The sequence below is a fragment of the Equus przewalskii genome, chromosome 16 (assembly GCF_037783145.1).
Source record: "Equus przewalskii isolate Varuska chromosome 16, EquPr2, whole genome shotgun sequence".
NCBI classification, from domain to species: domain Eukaryota; kingdom Metazoa; phylum Chordata; class Mammalia; order Perissodactyla; family Equidae; genus Equus; species Equus przewalskii.
In genome coordinates this window covers 13514475-13540012 of record NC_091846.1, presented here as the reverse complement: position 1 = coordinate 13540012, position 25538 = coordinate 13514475, and the positions used below count along the sequence as shown (strand labels likewise).

The 25538-nt window shown below is 38.6% G+C and overlaps 1 protein-coding gene across 1 annotated transcript in view; it reads left to right on the top strand.

Moving 5' to 3' along the window:
• LOC139076425 (uncharacterized) overlaps nt 1–25538 on the top strand; it is a 536857-nt gene that overhangs the window by 128803 nt on the left and 382516 nt on the right. Inside the window, exon 3 of the mRNA XM_070578757.1 lies at nt 16432–16557. Within this exon, the coding sequence (XP_070434858.1) occupies nt 16432–16557 (126 nt within the window). The remainder of the gene's footprint in view (nt 1–16431; nt 16558–25538) is intronic.

Sequence of the window (25538 nt, the reverse complement as noted above, 5' to 3'; positions counted from 1 at the left end):
GTGTGACTCATGCTCCATATGGTTACCATACTTTACTCTAGAAACAAAAATTACTCTTCAGTGGAAAGCTATGTATTGTTCATCTTCCAGGCTGTCTTCCTCCAGCCCTACAACAAAATTCAGTTTGTTGTCTTTGAGCTATTTTGCAGGCGTTTGTAAACTGAAGGTAATTGATAGTTATGCAAAGTCTGTCTTGTTCAGTAGACTTCCTTGTCACCTGTGGAAAAACCAGTTTTGCCTCCATTTACAATTCAATTCCTTTACTCTCTATAAATTTGTGCTTTTCGGTTTTTCCTTTGAACTAGTTATAAACATCTGCCTGTGTTAAAGAAAAAATTCTTCTGACACTTGTAAAAATGGTACAGAAGACTTTACCCAGCACTATTGTGATAGGTGTCAAGACTATTGTTATAGGGGAGAGATAGTGGGCTCAATTCCAAATACAGCAAAGACAGCTGGGGATTTATAGCCAGCCAGCCGAGTGAGGGGGTCAGTGGATGAAAAATTACTAAGAGGAGACATCAAGGGTAGGGAGATTCTAGCTAAACCAACAACAGGATTCTTGTTGAAGGCAGGCCAGGGCGAGAAGGTATCAGGGGCGGGGGAATTCTCTGTAAACGTCCTAGCAAGATTCTAGCTAAAACTGAGCTCTGCAGGCCCATCAAGGCCTGGGGATCCAAGGTGGAGGCCTAATTGGCAGTAAGCCTCCGTGGTCACAGAGAGTCTTTGTTCATCTTGATCTCTCATAATGAGTCAAATAAAAACTTTAAACGCATATTCATTTTCATATCTGTATGAAAGATGTGATGTTACATTTTTTCTGAAAATTGTCTTTTAACACAGACAAAGCGTTTCTTGTAGTGTCTACCAAACAAACACATCTAGGACATATCTTGCTTATTAACTGAATTATCTTTTTAAAAACTCTGAATTCTCAAGACTATGAGAAAAGAAGCATGCCAATTTTTATATAAAAAATTCAAATATTAGAGGAATATATCTTATAAGCAGTAGAGCAACAAATACACCACATCATTTTTTCCTATACATAGCTACCAAATTTAGCAAAGTTAGTTAATTAAAAGAAGAAAATAGGAGCTGGGCTGGTGGCAGAGCGGTTAAATTTGTGTGCTCTGCTTTGGTGGCCCAGGGTTCACAGGTTTGGATCCCAGGCACGGATCTAGCACCGCTTGTCAAGCCGTGCTGTGGTGGCATCCCACATAAAATAGAGGAAGACTGGCACAGATGTTAACTCATGGATCACCTTCCTCAAGCAAAAAGGAAGATTGGCAACAGATGTTAGCTCAGGGTCAAGCTTCTTCACAAAACAAAAAAGAAGAAGAAAATAAAAGGGGAAGACACTACATGTAATTTCTGTATAAAACACATTTACATAAGATGAACATTTCAGGAAATAGAAAGTCTTAAATTTTGATTATGCTAGTTCCATTTAGTTAGAAAATAGTTACCATGGAAATAGTGAGTGTATATGGTATTTCACTTCCACGCTAAGACAGCTTCTAAAAGGAGTGCATTTAGTGAACTCTTGTTCTTGACATAGTTTGAAAGTAGAAGTGGCTCATAAAGAATATAGCATTTCAGGTTAGATTCATTATATTGGTATAACTGTATGATTTTCTCATTTCATGATAAAATAATTTGAATAAACCTGACCTCTTTTAGAGATTTTTATAACCTATATACATTATATAGTTTTACTCCTAAACTAGGGCCATATTACCGTTTCGATTATAGATTTTTCTTTAGCATCAGATTTTTGGGTGGATTTCCACTCCCAGCTTGGGACATAGTTGAATCAATCAAAAAATGTTTGATGAAGATGTTGATGCAAAGTCAGAGGACACCTGGAATGTGGGACTCAGACCAGGAAATTGGTTTTCCTGAAAGTTTTCAAGCTCCGAGGTTCTTAATCTCAAGGGCTCAGTTACTAATTTCGTATCTCCACGTTTCCTTGGGGCAAGTCATGACACAGGTTGTAAAGACTGGCCTGGCTGAAGCTGGCCTCTGTCCCTTGTGTTCCATTGCAGGCTCGCCATCCTCCCCAGCTTCACTTCTCCATCTGTCAGCAACACTCAGCTTCACTCACTCCTCCAGATTCTCTTATGTTGTCCAAAAACAATCACTTATCTGAGCCAAGGCATGCATTGATTCTGCGTAAGTAAGTAACTATTAATTTCATGATTTTAGCTCTAATGTACCTTTGGGGATTAGGATGCATTGCTTAAAGTGTGGCTTCTCTGATGTTTTGCAGATCTTTAGAAGGCTGTTTTAAATATTTACAAGCAGCTGCCAAGTTGAGAGATCAGCACTAGCATGGAGTGGTGGGAGGGGTGCAGGATTAGAAACCAGAAAGATTCTAGGTCTAGCTCTGCTACCAGTAGCCACACCTCTCCGGTAAATCACTCCCTTAGTTCCAGAAAATGAGAGGGCTGGAATGCTCCTTTGACATATTTCTTGCATGAACTTTACGAAGGCTCTAGATATCAGAATGGAAAAAACATTAGCAACACAAACCAAAGTCTTCACCATCCAAAATTTTCTAGCTTGTTTTGATTACTCATTCCATAAAAGCAACGAACATAGTCTTGGACACGTGAATAATGTTTGAATAGTTAGAGAATGAGAGGGAAAAAACAATTTACTTCCTAATTACATGTTGAATCTATCACTTCTAAATCTCTGCTGTCACTGTCCTACTTCAGCCATCACAATTTTTTTCCCTGCACTACTGACTAGCCGTGTATGGAGTCTCTTTGTCCCTAATACAATGTCCCCTTAAACTCATACTCCACATGGCCATCCAAGTGCCAGGACCTATATATCCATCTGCCTTCTGGACATCAAATGCTTATTCCTCAGTATATTTAATATACTACTCAATACCTCCCCTAACCCTAAATCCTGTTTCTGTGCCACTATCTTAGTGCAGAACACCAGTATCTATGGAGTTGCTAAGCACAAAAACTGGGAGTTGACTTTGACTCCTACTTTCTCATCCCAGCTCTTTTTCCATTCTAATTAATCATCAGTCCTGTTAATTCTCTCCATCCTTAATATCTTTAAAATATGTCCCCCTGTCTTGTATGCTGTGACTGCCTTAGTTAAAGACACCATAGTCTCTCCCAGGTATTACCATAAGAGCCTCTCTACTGGGAATCTCTTCCTTTAGTCTTTGCCCTCTTTTCCCCTTTGTGAAGATGCAGACAGGTGTCTTGATGGAATAAATGAAAAGCAATACAACTAATAAGGAAAGTTAATATATGGAGGCATATGAAGAAGCCATTTTGGTTTAAAACTGATTCAGCCTGAACTTGTTTTTCCAGAATGGGCTGACTTACAGCCTGTCAAGCATACATTGCATATCTGCTTTAAACATTAAAACGGTACGCAAAGCGGAGAATGCTGCCTTTAAAGATAGTGATAAATGCCTCCCTCCCATATCAGCATTTCTTTAAAGATAAGCTTTCCTTCCCAGAAACCAGGGTCAGACTGACCTGTTGTGTATGCAGCAAAACATCTTGTGACTGTAGTAAAAGAGAGAAGGAAGTATTCCTAAGTTTGATATATGTTACAAAACGATAAATGACCATGCTGTACACCTTGCTTCTCCAGACTGCTTTCTTCCCTGGTGGAGATGGTGCTCCTGGGCTATAGTCCTCAGCCTGACTCATATAATAAACTCATCCCACTTTTAATCTGTAGATTAATTATTGGTTACTTGCGTTGACAGTCTGGACCCTAGAAGAAAGGTTTACCTCATTACTCACCTACTAAAAGCTCTTCAATGGCTCCCTTTTCCCCAGTGGATGAGGTGCAAGCTCCTTAGCATGGTGTTAAATTAATTAAACAAGGAGGCCATTAGACTGAGGAGGCTGTAACGCCCTTGCAGCCTTAAACCAAAATCTAAGCCTGTAGATGCCTCAAGGTTACAAAACCCAAACCTAAGGACAACCAGTCACAAACAGCCAACTAGGCTTTAAGCTATAGCCAGTGGAGAATTTCCTTACTTTGCCTTTGCCTTTTCTCTATAAAAAGCTGCCTGAGATCCTGTTGGCGGAGCGCTCCTGACTACTTCTGGTTTGGCACTGCCCAATTGGAATAGAATTTTACTCAAATAAACTCTGAAAATTTTAATATGCCTCAGTTTATCTTTTAACAACAGCAAAAACTCACTCTGCCTCTTCAGCCTCATTCTCTTGTCCCTTCTGGCCTTACACTTCATGTTTCATATCCATAACTCCTAGAAGTTCTTCCATATGCAGATTATAACATCATTTAGGGCTCCATTCTATCAGTGCTTGCTTCCTATACATCCTTTAGTCCTGAGCTCAAGAGCAACATCTTTCAGGCTCTTCTCTGACCACCCTACCCTCCTCCCTTTGGTGCTCCTGTTCATGCGACCACCATGCTCTGTTCACATTTCCATCATTGCACTCAGCATCCTGGATTATGTAATTACCTGTTTATTTGTCTCTTTCCTTGACTGGGTTGTGTGGTCCTGAAGGCAGGGACTGTGTTCTGTCTTCGGGCAGAAGGAACAGCACACGTGACCCCTGGCAGGGGAGCAGGAGCTGGCAGGATTGTGGGACTGCCAGAAATTCAGTGTAGAAGGAGCTGAGAGTTGAGGAAGGGGCTGGGGCATGAGATGTGCCTGAAGTGGTGAGCAGTGGCCAGACTCTGAAAGCCTTCCAAGCTGTGGTCCCATTTCTGAATTATTTTTCCTCTTGTTAATAGATGTTGTTTGGCTATGCTGTTCAAGACAACAATGAAGTAGTTAATAAATGCAGTGTTTTTTTGTCTTTCTATCAGAGAAGCAAAGAAAATGATTTGTCTCTTCATTTGGGAAAAAAATCAGCTAACAAAGGGAGTGGTTGTAAACAATAGAATTAATTGCCTCTCCTAGGACAATTTTTTGTTGTCTATTTAAGACTACTAGGTTTTATTTTAATTACTCCATTGTGTACCTCATTTGCATATATTTGCATATGTCTATGTGATGCCTTTAAGGAATCTAACTAAATGACTTCAGCTGACTGCAGACCTTGCCTTCAGAGCCTAACATCACTGAAATAGAAGGTAGCTTTTAAAATAGCTTACAGAGAACAAAAAGAAGTGCCTTATGGCACAGTTAGGGCAGAGACGTAGGGTTCTCCTTCTGGGGAGAGCCTGCAGAAAAGGCCAGGCTCCTGGGCACCAGGTCCTTCCTCCTTGCAAGCCTGCAGATCAGACACTTTCAAGTCCATACTTAGGGTGCTTGTTCAGTTGGACAGCTCCTTGGTGGGGCTAAGTTATTAGCATAACACTGAGTTTCGTTCCTTTCCATTAGTGGAGACATGAGCTGCCTTCCAGGCATGATTAAGAGGCTGTTACTTCATGTCAATATTTCCTTTTGAGGCTCAGAGTCTTCAAGGAGCCAGCTCACTGGAACCTCAGAGGAAGGGTATGTGAGGCTGCAGAAGCAATCCCAGGGGAAAGCATACTCAGCTGTGGAGGAATTACTGGGAAGAAGCACTCCTACTGGGATTTCTTAGAATTTAGGTAGTCTTTTTAGGGGAAAGGAAGGAGAAAGCCACACTTCATAAGATGAGCTTAGAAGCCTCTACAAAAGAGAGAGGGGAAGGGGCAAGTGGGCTGTCATAAGTGTCAGAAAAAATTGTGAAAGACTTAGAAATAGGCTAAATAAATAAATAAATAAATGATGATTGAGTATCCTGTTTAGTGCACCCTTCAGGGTTATCTCTACCTTTTATTGACTTTGAGCTATTTACACCTCTGCTGGTTGTAGATAACTAGCAATGCAAATGACTCTATCCTTAAATATGCAAATAAATTCTGTCTAGTGGGTAGACAATTGTTCTCCCCTCCACCTCCCCCTAAAGAAGCCAATTTGCATCTATTTGTAACTCTACTTCAGCATCCTTCTTGTCTGCATATGTATTGTTCTTTTAATTTTCCTTTGACACTATTGGAATATGTTGTGAGTTCTCTTATTAACGAATATGTTAAGTATGTTTACTTTATGTTTGTATGGACATTATGATCGTACCTTAAAAAAACAGAAGTGTGTTTTCAAGTGTGACCATAGTCTGTAAGGATTATTTTTGATCACCAAAAAAGAGAGGCCATCTCTTTGTGTTTTGGCCTGATGAATTTATGTAGGTTCAGGAGGAAGTCTTAAAGATATGAGCCTTTCTGTGTACGATTAGCAAAACGACACTTATAGGTGCTGAGCAATTACAAGGCCAGAGAATTAACTTCTGTCTGGAAGTTTCATAAGGAATCTCAGGCGGCATTTTCAATAACCTCTGTTATTCCAAAGATTAAACAAACAGTCTTATTGGTATTCTGACTTTAGAAAACCAAACCTAAGAAATTAATCTTAACAGCTTTGACCTACGGTACCTGTAAATTAGGTCGAATTCTTTCCATCTTAGAGTCCCACAAGCTGATAAGCTCCCCAGCCTTCTCTTCTGCTGCTAAGTCTAGGAACCTGAAAGCCATAGAACGAGTAGCAGATCACGTCCTGGGGAAGATTCGTGGGTATTAGCTCCACACGTGCAGTACAACCGTTGTTGCTGTTGACACAAGTAACCGCTAATTAATCTGTAGACTAAAGACGGGGTGAGTTAGTTATATGAGCTGGTCCGAGCACTCTCCATCTCTGCCAGGGAAGAGAGCAGTCTGGAGAAGCAAGGTGTGCAGTATGGTTCTATACCGTTTTGTAACATATATCAAACACAACAGGGATACTTTCTTTCTTTTTCCTCAGTCACAAGATGTTTTGCCACTTACAGCAGGTCAATCTGACCCCGGTTTCTGAGAAGGAAAGCTTATCTTTAAAAAAATGCTGATACGGGAGGGAGGCATTCATCTCTATCTATAGAGGCAACATTCTTGGCTTTGGGGCACTGTAAATGTTGAAATTAAATGTACAATGCATGCTTGACAGGCCATGTCAGGCCATTCTGGAAAAACAAGTTCAGGCTGAATCAGTTTTAAACCAAAATGGCTTCCTCATATACCTCCATATATTAGCTTTCCTTATTAGTTTTATTGCTTTTCATTTATTCCATCATTCCTTAATGATGGGCTTGTCAAATCTCATTAAATGTAATTTATTCTCAAATATGACACCCTAGGTATGGCCTGATTGTAAAAATTTGTTAAGTTTTTTTTTGTACAAAGGAGTATAGATTTGTATTGACTTTGTGCAAGTAACTACATTGCTATGAAAAGGAGAGACTCGATTAAAATATTTGTTCCTAAATTCTGAAGATCTGAATAATAAAATCTAGAATCATGAGAACCAGACACCACTTAAAGAATCTTAAATTTCAGTTTATGAAAGCATAATTTAAGAATTAGAGACAGATTTTTTTTTTTTGAGGAAGATTAGCCTTGAGCTAACATCCGCTGCCAATCCTCCTCTTTTTGCTGAGGACGATTGGCCCTGAGCTAGCATCTGTGCCCCTCTTCCTCTATTTTATATGTGGGGTGCCTGCCACAGCATGTCTTGATAAATGGTGCATAGTTCCGTGCCCTGGATCCAAACTGGTGAACCCAGAGCCATGGAAGCAGAGCACATGAACTTAACCACTATGCCACTGGGCCAGCCCTGAGAAGTAGAGAGAGATTTTAAAAAGATAAAGGGCTTCCTTATTTATGTATCAGAAAATAAAGCATTAAGAATAATTCCAAGGATATTCCCTCCAAAATGCTGCATGGAATTCCCTCATTAGTTCAGCAGGTTCTACTTTCACTTAAGTCTTGTTCTACTGGATCTCTGATGAGCAGAATGATTTTCCTGAAAGTCATCTGCTTCTGAACTCAAAAACATCCTGGATATCCTGATTCAGTTCTCTAGTACAATATCATTGTTGACTAAACTATGTTGAGAGTTAAACTCCAAAGACTGTAACCATGAGTGTACGTCTTGAAATATCAATAGTAAAGAGTACCTGGTTTAGTTCTTTCCACAAGGCTCTGAGACTGTTTTTGTTAGACTTTTATCTTGAATCTTTGCGTAAGTCTTTAGGCAAAGAAGAGGGAAAAGCAGAAATCACCTGTTGATAATAAGACTGAATGAACGTGGCTAATTTATCTCAGTAGTCATTTAACAAAATAAAAGAGAGTAAAATCCTATGTTGGGGTATATATGTAAGTTTTTTGTAAAGATTTGACCTATGTCTCTTCTGGGCATAAGAACTTATTATGGATGGCAAAGGCGTTGACGCAGCTTCAGAGTCTTTCAATCTGCCTTGTAAAAGGGTGTAATCTATAAAATGTATTTCTATTAATAGTGTTTTACTCATACAACATGAACCTAAAGAAGGCTGAGCTGCTTTTATTTAACAACTTTACCTTGCAGCTTTTTCAATGATGTGGACCTACTTAGGAAATACAGAGTTTACCAGCAAACTTCATTATTTCTGGTACTCCTTTTTTCATAAGGTGTGGTAGGCTGAATAATGGGCCCACCCAAGATCTTCATGTCTTAATCCCTGGAATCTATGAATATGTAACCTTATATGAAAAAAGGCACTTTGTAGATATGATTAAATTAAGGATATTGAGATGGAAGATTATTCTGGATTATCTGAGTAGGCCCAATATAATCACAATGGTTATAAGATATAAGAGAAGAGAATGTGGTAGGATGATGGAAGCAGAGATTGGAGTAATGATTTGGAGAAGGAGGAAGGGGCCACAAGCCAAGGAATATAGGTGGCCACTAGAAGCTGAAAAAGGTAAGGAAATGGATTCTCCCCTCAGAGCCTCCAGAAGGAAACAACCCTGCCAACATCGTGAGTCTACTGAAGCTCATTTTGGACTTCTGACCTCCAGAACTGTAAGGAAATACAGTTGTGTTGCTTTAAGCCACTGTTTGTGGTGATTTGTTATAGTGACAATAGGAAATTAATACGTAAGTTAACAAAAAATCACAAATCTTTGTGATTTCCTAGGAGCCCTCTGGAAAATCCCAAAGATAGTTTAGGTACAAAAGACACCTTCTATTTTTTTCCCTCAATTTTAGAATTTGATCCTGAAAAGACAAAAATCAAAAGAAAGGGAATTTGGTCATTTATTAAGAGAGAATCAAAGATGCTGGAGTACATGAATAGTTTTAGCTGAACTATTTATTAATGAAAGTGACAATGGAACATATTAAAATAAATGCAGAAGAATCCATTATGACTTTAGCTATTTCAGTGAGGATTTAAAAAAAAACAACCAATGACATTACTAAATCAGCCAAAGCACAGAAAATTATTTTAGTGAGATATGGAATCTCTGCTATCTGAGCAGATTACATGGATGGTAAATAACCTTTCCTACTTCTGTTAAGAACAGACCAAATACTCCAAGATCAATTTCAATGGAAAGAAGACCAAACTCTACTTTTATATTAACATAATATTTGACCAAAAGGATTAATGGAATTCTTATTTTTTTTAAAACATAAAATTACTTCATCAAAAACTCAGCCAAATTTGCCAAATTTTGAAAACATGTCATTGCTTATTTTTAGGTTCCTTGTTTGTATATATTATAAACCAAGGTAACAACATCATTTTATGCATTCTTTCCACAATTTTATATATCCATTCAAGTTTGAAACTTTGTTATCTTCATTTACATCCTGGAATAAACTGCTTTATTTTAGGACAAAATCTTCTCCTTTTTTTAAATAAATGCACCATTACCTTTTATCCACAGTAATATTTCTCTGCCACTCTTGTTCCTACCAGAGTCTTAATCACCCGTCTCAAGTTTAGTTTTTAGCTGAAGTGGCTACTTTACAGAGAGAACAGAGTGGAGGATGGGGGAGTAGATCCGCCAAATCGGAGCGTTTTAGAAAGTCAGTACAGTAAACCTAATATGACTCCCAATAGTCACATGCATCATTTTATCAAATTGTTAAAATGGCAAAAATGAAAACTTTCATTGACACGGTAGTTCTCAAATTTTCCTCCAGGCGATATTTGTTAATGTCGGGAGTCATTTCTGATTGATGTGACTTGGAGGGGAGGGGCAGTGCTAACGGCATCTAGTGCCTAAAGGCCAGGGATGCTGCTAAATATTCTACAGTGCACAGGACAGCCCTCTGTAACAAAGTATTATTTGGTCCAAAATGTCAATATACCGATAGTATATATATATAACCAAGCTTGCTAACCAATGTTACAGGATTCTATCTTATTAGAAATTATCCCGATATCCAAAGATTATTCATTCATTAACTCAATAATATCCTAAATTCTTAATGTTAACTAAAGATCTTGAAAATTATGTGTAAGCTGATGTACCATAGAATGCAATAACTGTTGATATAAAAATTTTATCAGAATTATAACTTAAGTTCATGTACTCCGCTTCGGCAGCCCAGGGTTTCGCTGATTTGGATCCTGGGTGTGGACATGGCACTCCTCATCAGACCATGCTGAAGTGGCGTCCCAAACAGCACAACCAAAGGCACTCACAACTAGAGTATACCACTATGTACTGGGGGCTTTGGGGGTAAGAAGAAAAAAAAAAGAAGATTGGCAACAGATATTAGCTCAGGTGTCAATCTTTAAAATAAAAAAGAGTTTTGGGAGATTCAGATTAGATCGTTTATTCATGAGAAAACAAATTCAGATCTATTGTGACATGTTTTCTTGTATTATACTCTACATAGATAAAGTCAGGGAGAAGAAAAATTTGCTTCTAAACCAAAGTGATCAAACAAGTCAAGTATGTCCAAGGATTCACTTTGATTACATGAACTTGGGTTTTTATATGAAAATGCTTCTGAGCTAGCAGTTTCTGAGCTAGTTAGTGGTTCGTTTGTGGATTTAGGGGATGGACGATAGCACATTTAAAGTATTAGAAGCTTAGTTTATTTTCTAGGATTTCTGGTAATATTAGATTTAGTTAAGGACTTATTAGTACCTATAACACAATCAGATCAGAGCTCCTTTATAAAGCTTTATAATCTATTTTATTATCACATTTCAGGTGTAGTTGATATTTCAAACTCCTGCAACAAGAGGAAAAGTGTTTCCTCTGTTACAAACACCTGGACAGCTTGATGCTTCGTTCTATGTCAGCCGTAGGTCAAAAGGGAACCCAGAATCACAAAAATTCAGTGACCCAGATCTCAAACAGTTGTTCCGCTTTCCAGTGGGCACATTTTGAAACTGATCTGAGCCCATGAGGAATCTGACAAACAAACAAAAATACTAACAAATCTGATTTTCTGCTTCTTACTTGATCTTCATCATCTTCGTGGACATCTTGGCGATATGACCCCCAAAACCATCAAAATATTATCTTTAAAATGTTAAAATATGACTCTCATACTAATATAGAATAAGCCCATGTTAAACATTTATTTAACTCATTGATGAGGGAACCAGCAAAATGGTAAAGCTGGTTCCAAACGCCTTTGAGGTACAGAGCATTTAAAGGCAATGAAGAAAAACGGTGGCTAGGTTAGATAAAAAACTAGTTTGTGTCTGGCAGTGCAATAAAAGTATAACCTTTGAGGTTATTTTTTCTTCTGCACAGAAATGATTTAATCTCTACCAGACAAAAATCTGATAGTTACCACTTAACTTTGTAGAGTTTGGACCCTAATCAATAGTAAATAGTATGACAAATAAAGATACATTCTCCCAAAGAATGAAATAATGCCTGGATGGCTCTGTCAGACAATGCTTTAATATGACATTGAATCAGAACAAGCAGCCATCCTTTTCCCTTATTTCTAAGTTTTTGTTGATTTTCTTAATACAAGATGCTCTTGTAGTTGGCCCCAGGGAACTTGCAAGGAATTGTTGTTATACAAATTCAGGAGGGGAAGGTCTCTTTCATTTGTTCAACAAAAATATTTGACATTTATGTACCAGGCACTGCACTAGGCCCTGGGGGCACAGCAATGGGCAAAACATACAAAAATTTCCTATGGTCCTTGCATTCTAGTAGGGGAAGTAGATTATAAGCAAGATGTGTTTACATATTAGAAGATATATTATAGTATGTTAAGTTATGGAAGGAGCTAAGAAGAATCAAGCAGGAATGGGGAGTGGGGAGGGTTAGCATTTTTAGGAAAGGCAACCAAGAAACCACTCATGGAAGTGGCTGAACTTGAGTAGAGGTCTCAAGGAAGTGAGGAGGGAGGCTGCCAAGATGTGTTCCAGATCCCTGCTAAGTTCTGGAATCTTAGGAGAGAAGGATGTGGAGAAGGACTCTTCACAGACAAGTGTGGGCTCAGACACCATTTGAGAACCTTGGACTTACGATAGTCCTTGTAACCATCGTGTGGTTACATACAATGCAACAGCCGCACCTAATAACCACTATATGGTTCTGAAGAGGTTTGGTAAGGTTTAGACTTTATTGTGACTGGTAGATTTGGGGCTTATATTAACAACATGATTTTTGAATCGTAAACTGTATTTGGTTAACTTTCAATGATAAGAGCATTTAAATGATAAAATAATCATTATTTTATTTTAGGGACTTTTTAAAATGCTTTACTAGCATGGATGCTATTCCACCTCCTGCCTTAGCTCTTTTAGGAGAAAAAAAGGGGTGATTTAAAAAAATATACCTTAAACTACACTACGTCTTAGTCTTTTCCTCTCCTGTATCAGCCTGTCTGGAAGTAAAGTGCACCTGTCATTGATTTTGGTCTCAAAAAATTCCATCTTTTTCCGTAACTTAATTTCATTTCTACACAAGTAAAGTACCACTTAGGATATTGTATATGTCATGCAGAGAAGAGTGGAATATTAATTGCCAGTGCTTCAGTCCCATTTGTGCGTCTCTGAGAAATGTCAGCGATAGATGGTGTGTGCTTCTGATGGTGGTGAGTCAGCAGAACAGAGACGCCTTAAATAGAAACAGATCGAGCACATGACAGAAGACACTGGGGGGTAACTGGCAAACTTGGTAGGGTAGCGCACCAATTAGCTTGATAATGTGAGAAGATATCTCAGAAGAGTATATTATCTTAGAAATATTGATGGAACAAAGTTGACTTAAAACAGACCCTTTACACTTTTCAGCATAATTTTTCAGAAGCACCAAGTTGCAGCCTCTGCGGTGTTCTCGTAGTAATGGACCTGAACCAGCAATCCAAGGGGAGTTTCAATTTTAATTAAAATTCCTGCTTGACCCTAACCTCTTCTCTCTCTTTTCAAATCCAATTGACTCAACTTATTTGTGTACTTACACAATTAGAAACTCTTTGCAGCACATCGCAGGTGTGCAACCAGTTTGCTGAATTGAGTAACGGCACTGCCACCGAATGGAATGCTGCTCCTGGACACTGATGTGACAGTAACTACTAGTGAGTGCCATCTGCATGGGGCCAGACGCTGTAAAAGGTGCTCCAGAAGTGTGCTCTTACCTAATCCTCAGCAACTTTAGGGCTAAACTTTAGAGGTAAATCTGTGGCTCAGAAAGTTAAGTAGTTTGTGCAAAGCTATGTGGCTCTTGTAAGTCCTAAACTTGGGATTTGAATTCTCTCTCCACCAGGCCAGTTACTCTGCCCTCAGATAATCTTGGCAGTTTTCCCCAAGAACCAAAATAAGTGAAAGGAAAAACAATTTTAGAAGTTCTTTGCATGTTGTAATCTTAGGTGAAAGCACTAAATAAGGTCACACGTGGAAAAAACCTTTAGCGTAGATTAAAAAATGAGGACTTATTACTTTTATAGCTGTGTCCCACTTAGAATCACTTTTCATTTGAAAAAAAAAAAGAAAGCAATTTCATGAAGAGCTAATTTTAATCAACTTGCATCTGCATAAGGACCTCCAGCCCCCCTCCTGCCTATCCCATTACATAACCCTCCTCTTGCCGGGCTCGACAGCGCTGCAAAGATTTAGACCTGGACCCGTAGTTCCGTGTACCAGTAAAAACGTTAGGCTGTTCTTCCCAGTTTCAAATACCTTCTTTTCTTCTGAATGTGAGTTATACAGAAGGGCCTCAATAGGTAAAGCAATACATATTAAATTAAATTAAAAATCAGAGTAAATCTCAGGTTCTTTCTGCCAGTGAGAAAAATTTGCTTATTCTGTTGATTCTCTCCTAATATGGCTACGATTTTCAGTGATTTCTGAATTGAGGTAAAGAGGTAAAACATTTTATTTCTCAGTTTTTTCTCTTCATGATTCCATTATGCTACAGAGGCGACTAAAATGGTTTTCACCACTCAGGACAAGTGTTATAGTTTGATGTGGTTGTTTTTGCTAAAGTATAATGGCCTTTACTGCCCTGAAACCACTTTTCTGAGGCTCAGAGTGAAGCATTTTTTTTTTCTCAGAAACTGTTTTAAAATTCACCCTTTGGTTTCAGTGGCTTGGACCAGGTTGGGTCCCAGCAGATACAAATGAGAACTACTTTTTCCATGGCATGAATTCGTTTCTAAGGAGTCCTGACACTCTATTATGGTGTTAGAAGCAGAGTTGCCACTCTGTGTGATGAGAGTGTAGGAGCCCCATGGAGATATGTTCAGCAATCTTTCTACATGGTGTCTACCCCTAGTAGATGTATCAGTCAGGATTCCTCACGAAACACATGGCATACCCAAATAGAGTTGTTGAGAAATATTTAATGAAGGGGCTAATTACCAGGGTGTAAGCAGGATTAGGGAAACCAACGAAGGATGGTGAAGGTTACTAACGGGAGGAGCACTTAGGGTGAAGAGAGCCGTTGTTAGAACCTGGAGAGAGCAGTAGCTGTAGGGCAGAGGAGCTGTGGCTTTAGTAGAGGAACCCAAGGTGAAACAGCCTCTGCCAACTGTGGCCTGGCAGGCAGGGAGCTGGAGGAGTAAATACCTGGTCCCTGTTTTCCTACTGCGCTCTCATCCCTTGCTGGTGCTTCCCAGTGGCTGAATCCAACCAGAAGCCAGAGGGCAGGGATTTGGCTAATGTGATGCTTTCCAGATGAGCCTCCTGAGACCCAGACCAGGGTGGAGAAGGTGCTGCAACATCTCCTGTGGTAGTTTTCAACCTTGGCACTATTGACATTTTGAGCTGGCTAATTCTTTGTTGTGGGGTTGTCCTGTGCATTATAAGAGGTTTGGCAGCATCCCTGGCCTCTACCCACCAGATGCCAGTAGTGCTTGCCCCCCTAGCCCAAGTCATGACAATGAAAAAGGTTTGCAGACATTGCTGTGTGTCGCGTGGGAAGCAGAATTGCCCCTGAGTGAACCCACTAGGTTAGTAGATTACAAGTAGATTTGTGACCTCGAGGATGACCATTCATTCATTCATTCAAGGAAATCTGTGTTGGTTTTTTTTTTTTCCTACCTCAACCAATTGCAAACTGTGATGATGAGCACTGGGATTTCAAAGATGAAAAGACATGATCTTGCTTTCTTAAAGCTTACCATTTTATAAAGGAAAGCAGATAACCAGGCAATTACCAATGACATAGTTATATCATAGTGCTATATGCCATAACAGAAGTTTAAGCAAAGTGCTATTGAATCACAATTAAGGCAAAGAGGTGACAACTGTCAATTCTCTGGAAGGATCTGTTGATTAAGCAAACTTAAAGTTTGTTACATAGACTCAAACTACCAGCGTGCAGAGTTTGATGTAATAGTCTTGGATTGGTAAGCACAGTGAGGTGAGGGTATTGAAATGTGTCTTGATGAGTAAACTTTGTCTTGATATGTAAACTATTTTAGTTGGCTCATAGTTGTATCTTCCAGGAAAAAATATTGCCTGGAGCAAATAATTAAGTTATTTGTGTTTGCCTTGGTAGTTTTTAACATAGGCACAGGAAAATATACTTGATTCCAAGATTACTTAACAAAGAGACAGGAAATTAACTTAGTTTTAGTCTCAGAGTGGAGAAAGGAAACCGACATTTACTAAACATCAGTTACCAACCAGGTATTACTGCACGCTTTAATCCTGACACTTGCCCCGAGGAGTTAAGCAGTATTATTCCTGCATTATAGATGAGGAAAGTGAGACTTAACTGTTCAGGGTCACAAAGCAACTGATGGTGCCAGGAATTTGTTTTGTCTGTGGTGATGAAGAGTTGGGGAAAGATTCTAAAAGGAAAGAATATTCTAGATGACCTCAAAGATGAATAGGATTTCAACAATTGGGGAAAACGATATGGGTGGGAAAGGGGAAAATGAATTCAGGCAATGGGAACAGCATGAATGAAGAGCTCAAGGTGTGAAAGTGCCTGGTGTGTTTTAGGGAACGGGCTTCAGGTTTGTGGGAGATCAGTGTGGGTCACGAGGAAGCCAGATTGATTAGACTTAGGGCTCATGAGAGGAAACACTCTTCTTCTTCTCTTCATGTTCCTTTTATAAAATAGGGACTTCTACCAACACTTCCACCTTCTCAGGAGTGTAGTAGGAAAGTAGCTTAAACTTAAACTCAAACTCTCTCCTCACAGGAGGGAGGAGTGCCCAACCTGCTCAGAGAGATGGGTGAAGTTCCCACACTTTGTCGGCCAGTGACTTCACTCTCCCCCTCTCACTGGAAACGGTGGCCTGCATTCTCCCCCGCCTTGCGGCCTTTGGTAAGCATCTTCATCCAGAAAGGAATACAGTTCCCTAACTGCTTGTTTAGTATTCTATCCCCAGCTTAGAAAATGCTTTTATTGTGTTAAATATACACCTCCCATGATAAACATTAACTGAGTGATTAAGTGAATATATGGACTAAAACATAACCCTTTTGGGGGGGGGATTAGATAAAACAAGAATGGTTGTGTATGATTTTCCTCATTCCAAATGTACATGTTCTCTTATTCCTTTTCCAGGCTCCAAGAGACTTGACACGATTTCTGTGTTTGTTTTTGTTTCTTTTTTTAAAGCATGTGTTTGCCATACCACAGTCACACGTTGCTTGACGATGGGGTTATGTTCTGAGAAACGCATTCTTTGGCGATTTCATCACTGTGTGCACCTCATAGAGTGCACTTACACAAACCTAGGTGGTATAGCCTACTACACAGCTAGGCTATAAGGTGCTAAGGTACTTATTAGTAGGTGAGGTGCTAATCTTACGGGACCACCGTCCTATATGTGGTTCCTCGTTGACGGACCTGTGGTTGTGTGGTGCACAACTATTTCACTGTTATTTCACTGTTAACTGACTGGATTGCACTGTTTGTTTGCTCCAGCTGTGGAATTCCTCAGACTGAAAATAAGCTGGGTCTCAGAAATAACTGTGTTTGAAAATCATCCCGATTCTTCCCCTATCTGAGTCATGGAATAAAGATCTCTTGCCAAACGTGGTCCTTCACCTGGGCAACTCTCAGTGTCTCTTTGATCCTCCCCCCTCTTCTCTACCCCCTTGCATGTAACAGATACACAGAGACATGCACAGGCATACTACCTCTGCTCTGTCTCACCCATACACACACGCACACACACACTTTACTTCTGGGCAGGTCATTGATAGGCAGAGAGCAGCATCTACAAGCAGCCGCTAGTCCCCTCCCTTCATGGTGGTGAGCCTGGTTGAGGATAAACATCAGGGCACTGGCAGAGATTTCTTTTCGGGTTTGCAGGCAGAGATTTTTTTGGGTTTGCAGGCAGTTCTCTGATGACTGACTCTACTGTGTTTGGGCCTACACTTTCCCTTCTTGTCCAATTGTGCATCTTCAACCCTCTCTTAGATCCATTTGTTTTTCCTGCCGGGTAGGATAATACATCTGAGTGTTCATAAAACGACAATGGCTGTTCATTTTCAAAGTAATTAGTTTCTGTTACAGGCATAACTAAAAAATCGATGAGATAATTGCTGGTTGACAGTACGTATACCCGAAGGTGATTTAGTCTGGTTTATCTTTATTCTCAAGGACTAGTCATTTAAATATGAATGTCTTTAGAATGTTTAAGACACCATCATGATTCTTGACTAAAGCTCCAAATAAATGATGTCCTGCCTGTGTTTACAAAGGCAGTAAAAAATGAACTACAGGTGATTACCTGGTTAATTTAACCAAATCAGGACGAATTATTTGAAAATTAGTCTTTATATCAGTCCTTAAGAAGATAGATTTAATTCCCCCCTCCTAATGTGGATTCTGATTATCTTTATGATTTTAATTCAAGTTCTTCATCACTCAAAGGTAAATACACAGTACACTTCTTTTTCTTTTTTTTAACAAACCATTTAAAAAAGCCATTTTAAATTTGGTTTTACAGCTATGTAAGAAATTTGAACAATAATTTGGTTATTTTATTTACCAAAGCCATTGGAAGCAGTTAATTGTGAGTACACGGGGAGATGAGCCATTTCCAATTCAAATGGGCAATCATAGATATTTGGAAGACATATTTGCTAAGCTGTGATAGGAGGATAATAGCCATCACCAAGCATCATTAGGCATTTACAGTTTTACTTGAATAAGACAATAAACTTATGTTTTCTGGACATAAATGTTTATACAGAACCAGCATATCTTCTGGTGGTCTAGTGGTTAAGATTCAGCACTCTCACTGCCAGGGCCCTGGTTCATTTCCCTGTCAGGGAACTACATCACCATCTGTTGGTTGTCATACTGTGGTGGCTGCGTGTCTCTGTGATGCTGAAAGCTATGCCACAGGCATTGCAAATACCGTCAGGGTCATCCATCGTGGACAGGTTTCAGTGGAGTTTCCAGACTAGATAGACTACTTCTGGGAAAATTGGCCATGAAAACCCTATGAAGAGCAATGGAGCATTGCCTGATACAGTACCAGCAGGTGAGAGGATGGCTCAAAAAGAAGCGGCAGGGTTCTACTCTGCTGTACACAGGGTCACTAGGAGTCCGAATTGACTGGACTAGACTAACAACAGCAGAAGCATATCTTCATTTGACCTTTAAACTATGTTAGTTATAACTACTATTTACTGTGGATTCCATAGACATTATCAAGCTAGTTACTCTTATTATTCCCATTTTATAGATGAGATAACCAAGGTGCATATTTTTCATTTTCTTTTCTGTCTTGTTTTTGAAGAGTCAAATTCGCAATTTGAGACTTAACGGAGCCATCTACTGAGTACTACCTCCTATGGTGAAGAAAGGCTTTCTTTAATTTGTAAAATTTGTATAATCAGCTAAACGGGAACTTCTAGAGTTGAACAGGGCTTAGCGAGTTAAAGGCTTCTTGTGACATTAACTTGAAAGAAATTTAGTGCTCTAAATATATAACTTTATGTATAACATAATTAGAAACTATAGTCTTTAATCTGATTTTGGGAGTTGTAGAAAATCTTAAATGAAAAATCTTCTGCACAGTGAACACTTTATATTGTAGATATAAATATTAGTAGAAATATATTTGTTTACTGTATTGAGCTTTACATATTTTTGATGAATGAGCATTTTAGAAAAAAATCTGACATTAAATTTAAAATTTTTTATTTTTAATCATTTTACTCCATCTTTATTTTTTGAAAATGTAATGCACGTAATATTACAAAAGCTTAAAAATACACAAAAACAACACATCTGCTTTCTACCACATCTCACAATTCCCAGTTCTCCTTTCTAGAGTCAACCACTGTAATCAATGTGTTATGTATTCTTCCATAATATTTGGTGTATATACAAGTATTTGTCTACATAGTTTTTCAAACACAAAATACTAGCATGCTATACAAATTGCTCGTCACCTTGATTTGTTTGCTACAATATATTTGGTAGATTCTTCTATATCAGTTCATAAGTTGTTTTTCATCTCCTTTTAAACAGCTGCAAAATATTCTGTTTATGAACCAACCGTAATTCACCTAACGTCTTCAATTTAACAATCACCCCAGATAAATAAACAAAAAGACTTTCACTGTTTTTGCTCTCTTCCTTTTTCTTTCATGTGTTGGAGTATGCTTGACCTGACATTTGCCTCACTCACCATCATGCCTTAGAAAACAATCTATATGGCATATGTTTACTTTTCCACATTCCCACCATCTCAAATTCTGTTTGCCAACTTACTTTGATAATGAATAAAGGATTTAGAGTCTTTGTCATGATCTGTTGAAAACCAATTGAGGTTCTCTGGTCCAGGAGTCTTGATCCACTGTGTCACTGAAGTCATTTTCATTCTGTCAGTTCTGCCCTGGAGGAATTCAGTATTCTCCCATGACAGTCTCTGTCTGTATAAATGATCTAATCCACACAATTTTTAATGAAATTTCTCACTGGTTCTGCAGATGAGCTTTGTCAGGGTCAACATATAAAAACCAGTATGTAAATATCTGTATTATGAAAATGCACTTATTATGAAAATGTAGCTTATTCTTCAGGTCAGCAAAAACACATTAAGTGTGTGACCTATTACTGGTAGTAGGCTAGGTGTAGAGATGCAAAGATAAACAGTGCATGGTTTTTGCCCTGAAAGGGCTTGCATTAAGCTTTCAGAAACAGATATGAAAAGAGTTAATGTCGACTTTTTTGAAGACAGAGGCTTGATTTTGTCTTATGGGGTTTTACATTTGTTGAAAGCTTACATATACCAAAAAACTGTGTTAAACCAAGGCAATTGGCGTCTAGTTGGATTATCTTAGGCACGTCAATGATTACAGTCCTTTAGTTCAGACCTAGCATATGGGAAACTACCGTGAGTGTTCCAAGTCCACTGTGAAGCATACTGTCTTGGAAGTCACAGAGCAGAAAGGCTCACAGACCAAATGACAACGCTCGAATCACATGGTATATTAAAACATGCAACAACAAGTAAAAGTAAAGAGATGGGGTGAGTTAACATTCTTGGATTAGGGGACAAGCAGATGGAAGGACCACAGTTTTTGAGACCTGGGGTTCACAAGGCTCACATATCCTTTCTCTCTTTCTCTCTGTCCCTCTCTGCCACTCTAATACTCTCGGCTAATGGTGTGATTATGAGGACCAGAGGTGAGGTTTGAGGTAAGGGTTCACAGACAGAAAGGGTCCTGGGCCAATGATACACACTTGTTCAACTGGAGACACTCTGGGCCAAGACCTTCTGGACACAGCTGTAGCTTGTCAATTAGCCTGCTAAATAGCATGGGTCTTATGTGCATTTCTTGGGTAGAGCATACATGGGGCCAGAATGAGACCATACTGGATGTCACCAATAGGTGACTGAACTTGAGGGTGACATAGTTGTCATCCCAGAGGTGGCATGATTTGGTTATTTCATTCCTTTCTATCTGTAAACAACACTCTTGTTCGTTCCATCATGCTTTTTATTTATTTTATTGATCTATTGTTGACGTGTCTTACAGATTACTATCACACTATACTTAACATGTCACATGAATTCTACCTATTTCTTGGAAATTATTTGCTTACTTATTATGGACACAACATATCCTAAGGGTTTTGCCTATTTCTTATAATTTATACTTACTATGCTTAACATTTCTTATGAGTTCAGTCCGTCTTGTTTGTTTTCTTATCTTCTATAGCAGAAGTGAACATTCTCAAACAATATAGGAAATACATATTATAAGACCTTGTTCTTGAATTCCAAGTCTATGTTGCACATGGGTGTTGAGACTCAATTTCAGTAGTTCCAAATCAAACTCATCATCTTTCACTATAAAAACTTCCTTGGTTATTCTATAATGATTAATGGCATGAATTTCCACCCAATCTTAAAATTCTCTTTACCTCTTCCCTCTCTTTAGCAGAATCACCAAAGACTTTTGCTTTTATCTCAAATATACCTTTTAAGTCTTTTACCTTCTCTCCATTTCCACTGTTCTAAGACTCTTCCACTTTCTGCCAGCTTTATTTTTCTCCAATATAAGCTGATTCCTGACTTCCTGTCCAACATCCTCCCAAACCAAACCTTCATTCAGGATTACTTTCCATTTTCTCTAAACACCGTGCATATTTATACATATAAGAATTAGCATATTAAAATTTTGGTTTTTAAATTTTGAAGTAATTATAGAGTCACAGGAAGTTACATAAATGACATAAAGAGGTCTTGTGTATCCTTCATCCAATTTCCGCCACGTACATGTTCTACCTATGTTTGTAATATCCCTCCCTCTCTTAATTACCTGGCATATTCTTAATCACTCTTTAATATCCAGCTCTAAAGTCATGAAGCTGTCCAGACTTCTCCCCACCACTGCTAAGCACTTCCTCTTTAATGTTGGTTTTTTCCACAAAGTATCATAACTATCTTCTCTGAAAATCTTTGACCTCTTTGAGGACAAAGATTATGTTTTATTCATCCTTGAACCCCTAGGACCTAGCTCGAAGCATGGCACATACTAAGTGTCTGATAAAAATATGGTGAACTTAATAGAAATTATACTTCATTTCAAGAAAATGGGACGTCAAAATACAATTGTACAAATTAGATGCCTTTAGTGGGTGATGACAAGTGTGATTACAGATTCAATATGATCTTTCCTAGAGAATTTAAAATATAATTCAATTTTCAAAAAAACTTACTATTATGTTCATGAACACATCTACTAAGTAATATGAGATAAATATTGAAACAAACATTCAAATGGAAAATTTCAATCTAAAATATGGAACCAGTTTTCTTCTCTGTCCCTATTCCAAATATGAAGAAATAACATCACTCCTGGGACTGAGGATTCTGACTTCACACTCTGTTTACTCCTGCTTCATTTTCTAGTAGAAAAGTTGCGTGCAAATTGAATGCATGTAGGGATCTCCAGGTCCTGAGTATGAACGAAGAGCCCACACGAACATGTTGGCTCACCTTAGCCAGCCTCAAAGGCTTCTAAGCTTTGTCTTACTGTGCCTTTGATCAAGACCTCTAATATTCTCCCTCTCTGGCCACTCCACCAATCCACCTGAGGGAGGCACCTGATCACAGTGGTTGTAGCTGGCACCCATTGTGATAATTTTGTTGTGCTGGGGCAGTGGGCACAGCTCTTCCTTGCTGGTATCCATCCTTATCCTATAGCTCGCCATTGCTGCACAGACATTGTGACACAAGCAGTGATTCCCACCCATCACATTCTCCAAAAGTGTTTCTATGAACAGCTTTAAAAAAAAGGCGTCATGTTGACATTGTAATTGTTAAACTGTGATGGCAGAAAAATGAGGAAGAAATTAAAGGCAAGACCATGATACAGAGAGAGGACATAGGTAAATGTGGTGCTTTTCATATGTAGGCTCTCTTCCTCAGCTACCACTGATGAAGGACCTAACACCACCACACCAGCCTGCTCCTGGCTTGCTTCACCACATCTTAGCCTGGTCATGCCTCTGGTGTCTGGTGGAGCTACATTCTGTCTCTTAGACTCTCAAGCTTGTACCCAGAGTCTCGGAAGTTTCCTCATCAAACTGGCATTCCCATCCCTTTCTGAGAAAGGATCAACCCAGTTCCACAGGCAGGCTGGGAAGAGATGCCATCTTGGCCTCTATCTCTTTTTTTTTTTTCGTATTTTCCAATTTTCTTTTTCCCCAAGGCTCCTGCACAAACTATTCTCACCTCCACCAGTCCAAGTACTACAAGCCCTGTGAATATTACTTCTCACCTCCATTGGTCCAAATATTAAAAGCCCTCACACCATTGTACATTAGGCATAGCTGGGAGATCCTGCGGCAGGTTGGTTAAGTTGGAGGTAGGAGGTAGGGTTGTTATTCTCATGATCATGATCTCTATTAATGAACAAAACCATGTTCTGAAAATTTAACCCAGCTTCTTTTGCCTTTGTTCTCTCACTAAATCAGAAAAAAAGCCAAAGTATGGATTTTTTTTTTGATAAGTGAGTTATTTCTTCACCTGTGGATTAGAAACAGAAGAATCAGACTTCCTGTCCTCCTATTGACCTCGGTAGCAACGGGTGTTGTTCGGAAATGATCACACAGGCATCTCTGCTTCTGGGTACCAAAATTACTTTTCTCTCTTTTCATTCCCTGACATCTTAGAAGTGAAAACAAGGACTTTTCATCTGTTTAGGGACAAAGAACCAATGGAGTGAGTGACACAGCACTTTTATTCTTGGAAAGGCTTGACATCAAAAGAACAGTAGGAGAAAACTTTCAAGTGGGCCTTAGAAGGAAGTCCAGAGGACAGCCGCCATTCTGCAGGGTCAAACATCTCCTTCGTGAGTACATGATTCAGAGCAACAGGGCTGGAGGCGAGTGGGCACTGTCAGCAAGTACATGCTGTTAGCTGTCATACTCTGTTCTGTTATGCAGAAGAATTTACAAGAATAGTGATTCATTGAATAAAATAGTTCATTAAGGTAAAATGGGATAGTCAGGAAATTGTCAGCATTTTAGAACTGTTACAGTAAAAAAAAAGTACTTTGTAATGTGATGTTTTAGAATTCATGTTATCTTGATTATCTATGAAGAGCATATCAATGACGAATCTTAGGAAGCTGTAAGCATTTTTCTGTAGAAATCCTTTTTTCCGTCTATTCCCATACCGGTCTAGTACCCTAGACTGATGGTGAAAAGGCACTAGAAAAAGTTTTCATCTAAAAAAATAATGGAAGGTGCTAAATTTTTTCTCTTAAAAGAGGTTATTTTTGGTCAAATTTCCTCCCAAATGGAGTTATCTCTCACATGGACATCATTTTCTTGTTGATTCTGCTACTTTTGGCCATCTATTTCCCTCCCAACTTGTAACTAACACCACATCTTGCTCTGCACACATACAAAATCTCTTTGGAATCAATGAAATTAAAATGGAAAAAGCAAGGAGAACAATAGAATTTGAACATTTCTTTCTGTATTTCTTATCAGGTCATTTAAAGTAAAATATATATTTTGGGGTTAGACAAAATGATTTTTTAATCTCATTGAAATACCCACTACACAGTTTACATTGATTAATTACCAGCGTTGTGGTGTTAGGTTTCCCAGAACCCCAAAGCTGATATTTGTCTCTGAGGAAGAAAGTACTGAAGCCTCATATATAATTTAAACTCTTCTAGTAGTTACATTTATAAAGCTAAAAAGAAATACATTAATTCTAATAGTATGTTTCATTTAATCCAATGTACCTAAAATATTCTCATTTCAATATATAATCAAAATGTAAAAAAATGGAGATATTTAACATTTTTTTATTGTACAAAGTCTTCAGTGTGGATTTTATACTATCTAACTTTGCTCTATCCACATCTCAGGTACTCAACAGCACTGGAAACCACACGTGGTTAGTGGCTCCCATATTAGGTAGCACGGCTCTGGCAGACAACAAGTGTAATAAAATTAGTACACATTCTAAATATATACATGACTGTATATACTTTAAAAATATTTCATGTTTCCAACAATGTTGGATATTCTGAACATAAATATTTTGTTTTAATTAGCTTCTGAAATCTTACAGGTACTCAGACAGGCATGTTAGAGATGATGGGTATAGGAAAAATTTTTTTTTTTTTTTTTTTTTTTTTATTAATGTTATGATAGATTACAACCTTGTGAGATTTCAGTTGTACATTTTTGTTAGTCATGTTGTGGGTACACCACTTCCCCCTCCGTACCCTCCCCCCACCCCCCCTTTTCCCTGGTAACCACCAATCAGATCTCCTTCTCAATATACTAATTTCCACCTATGAGTG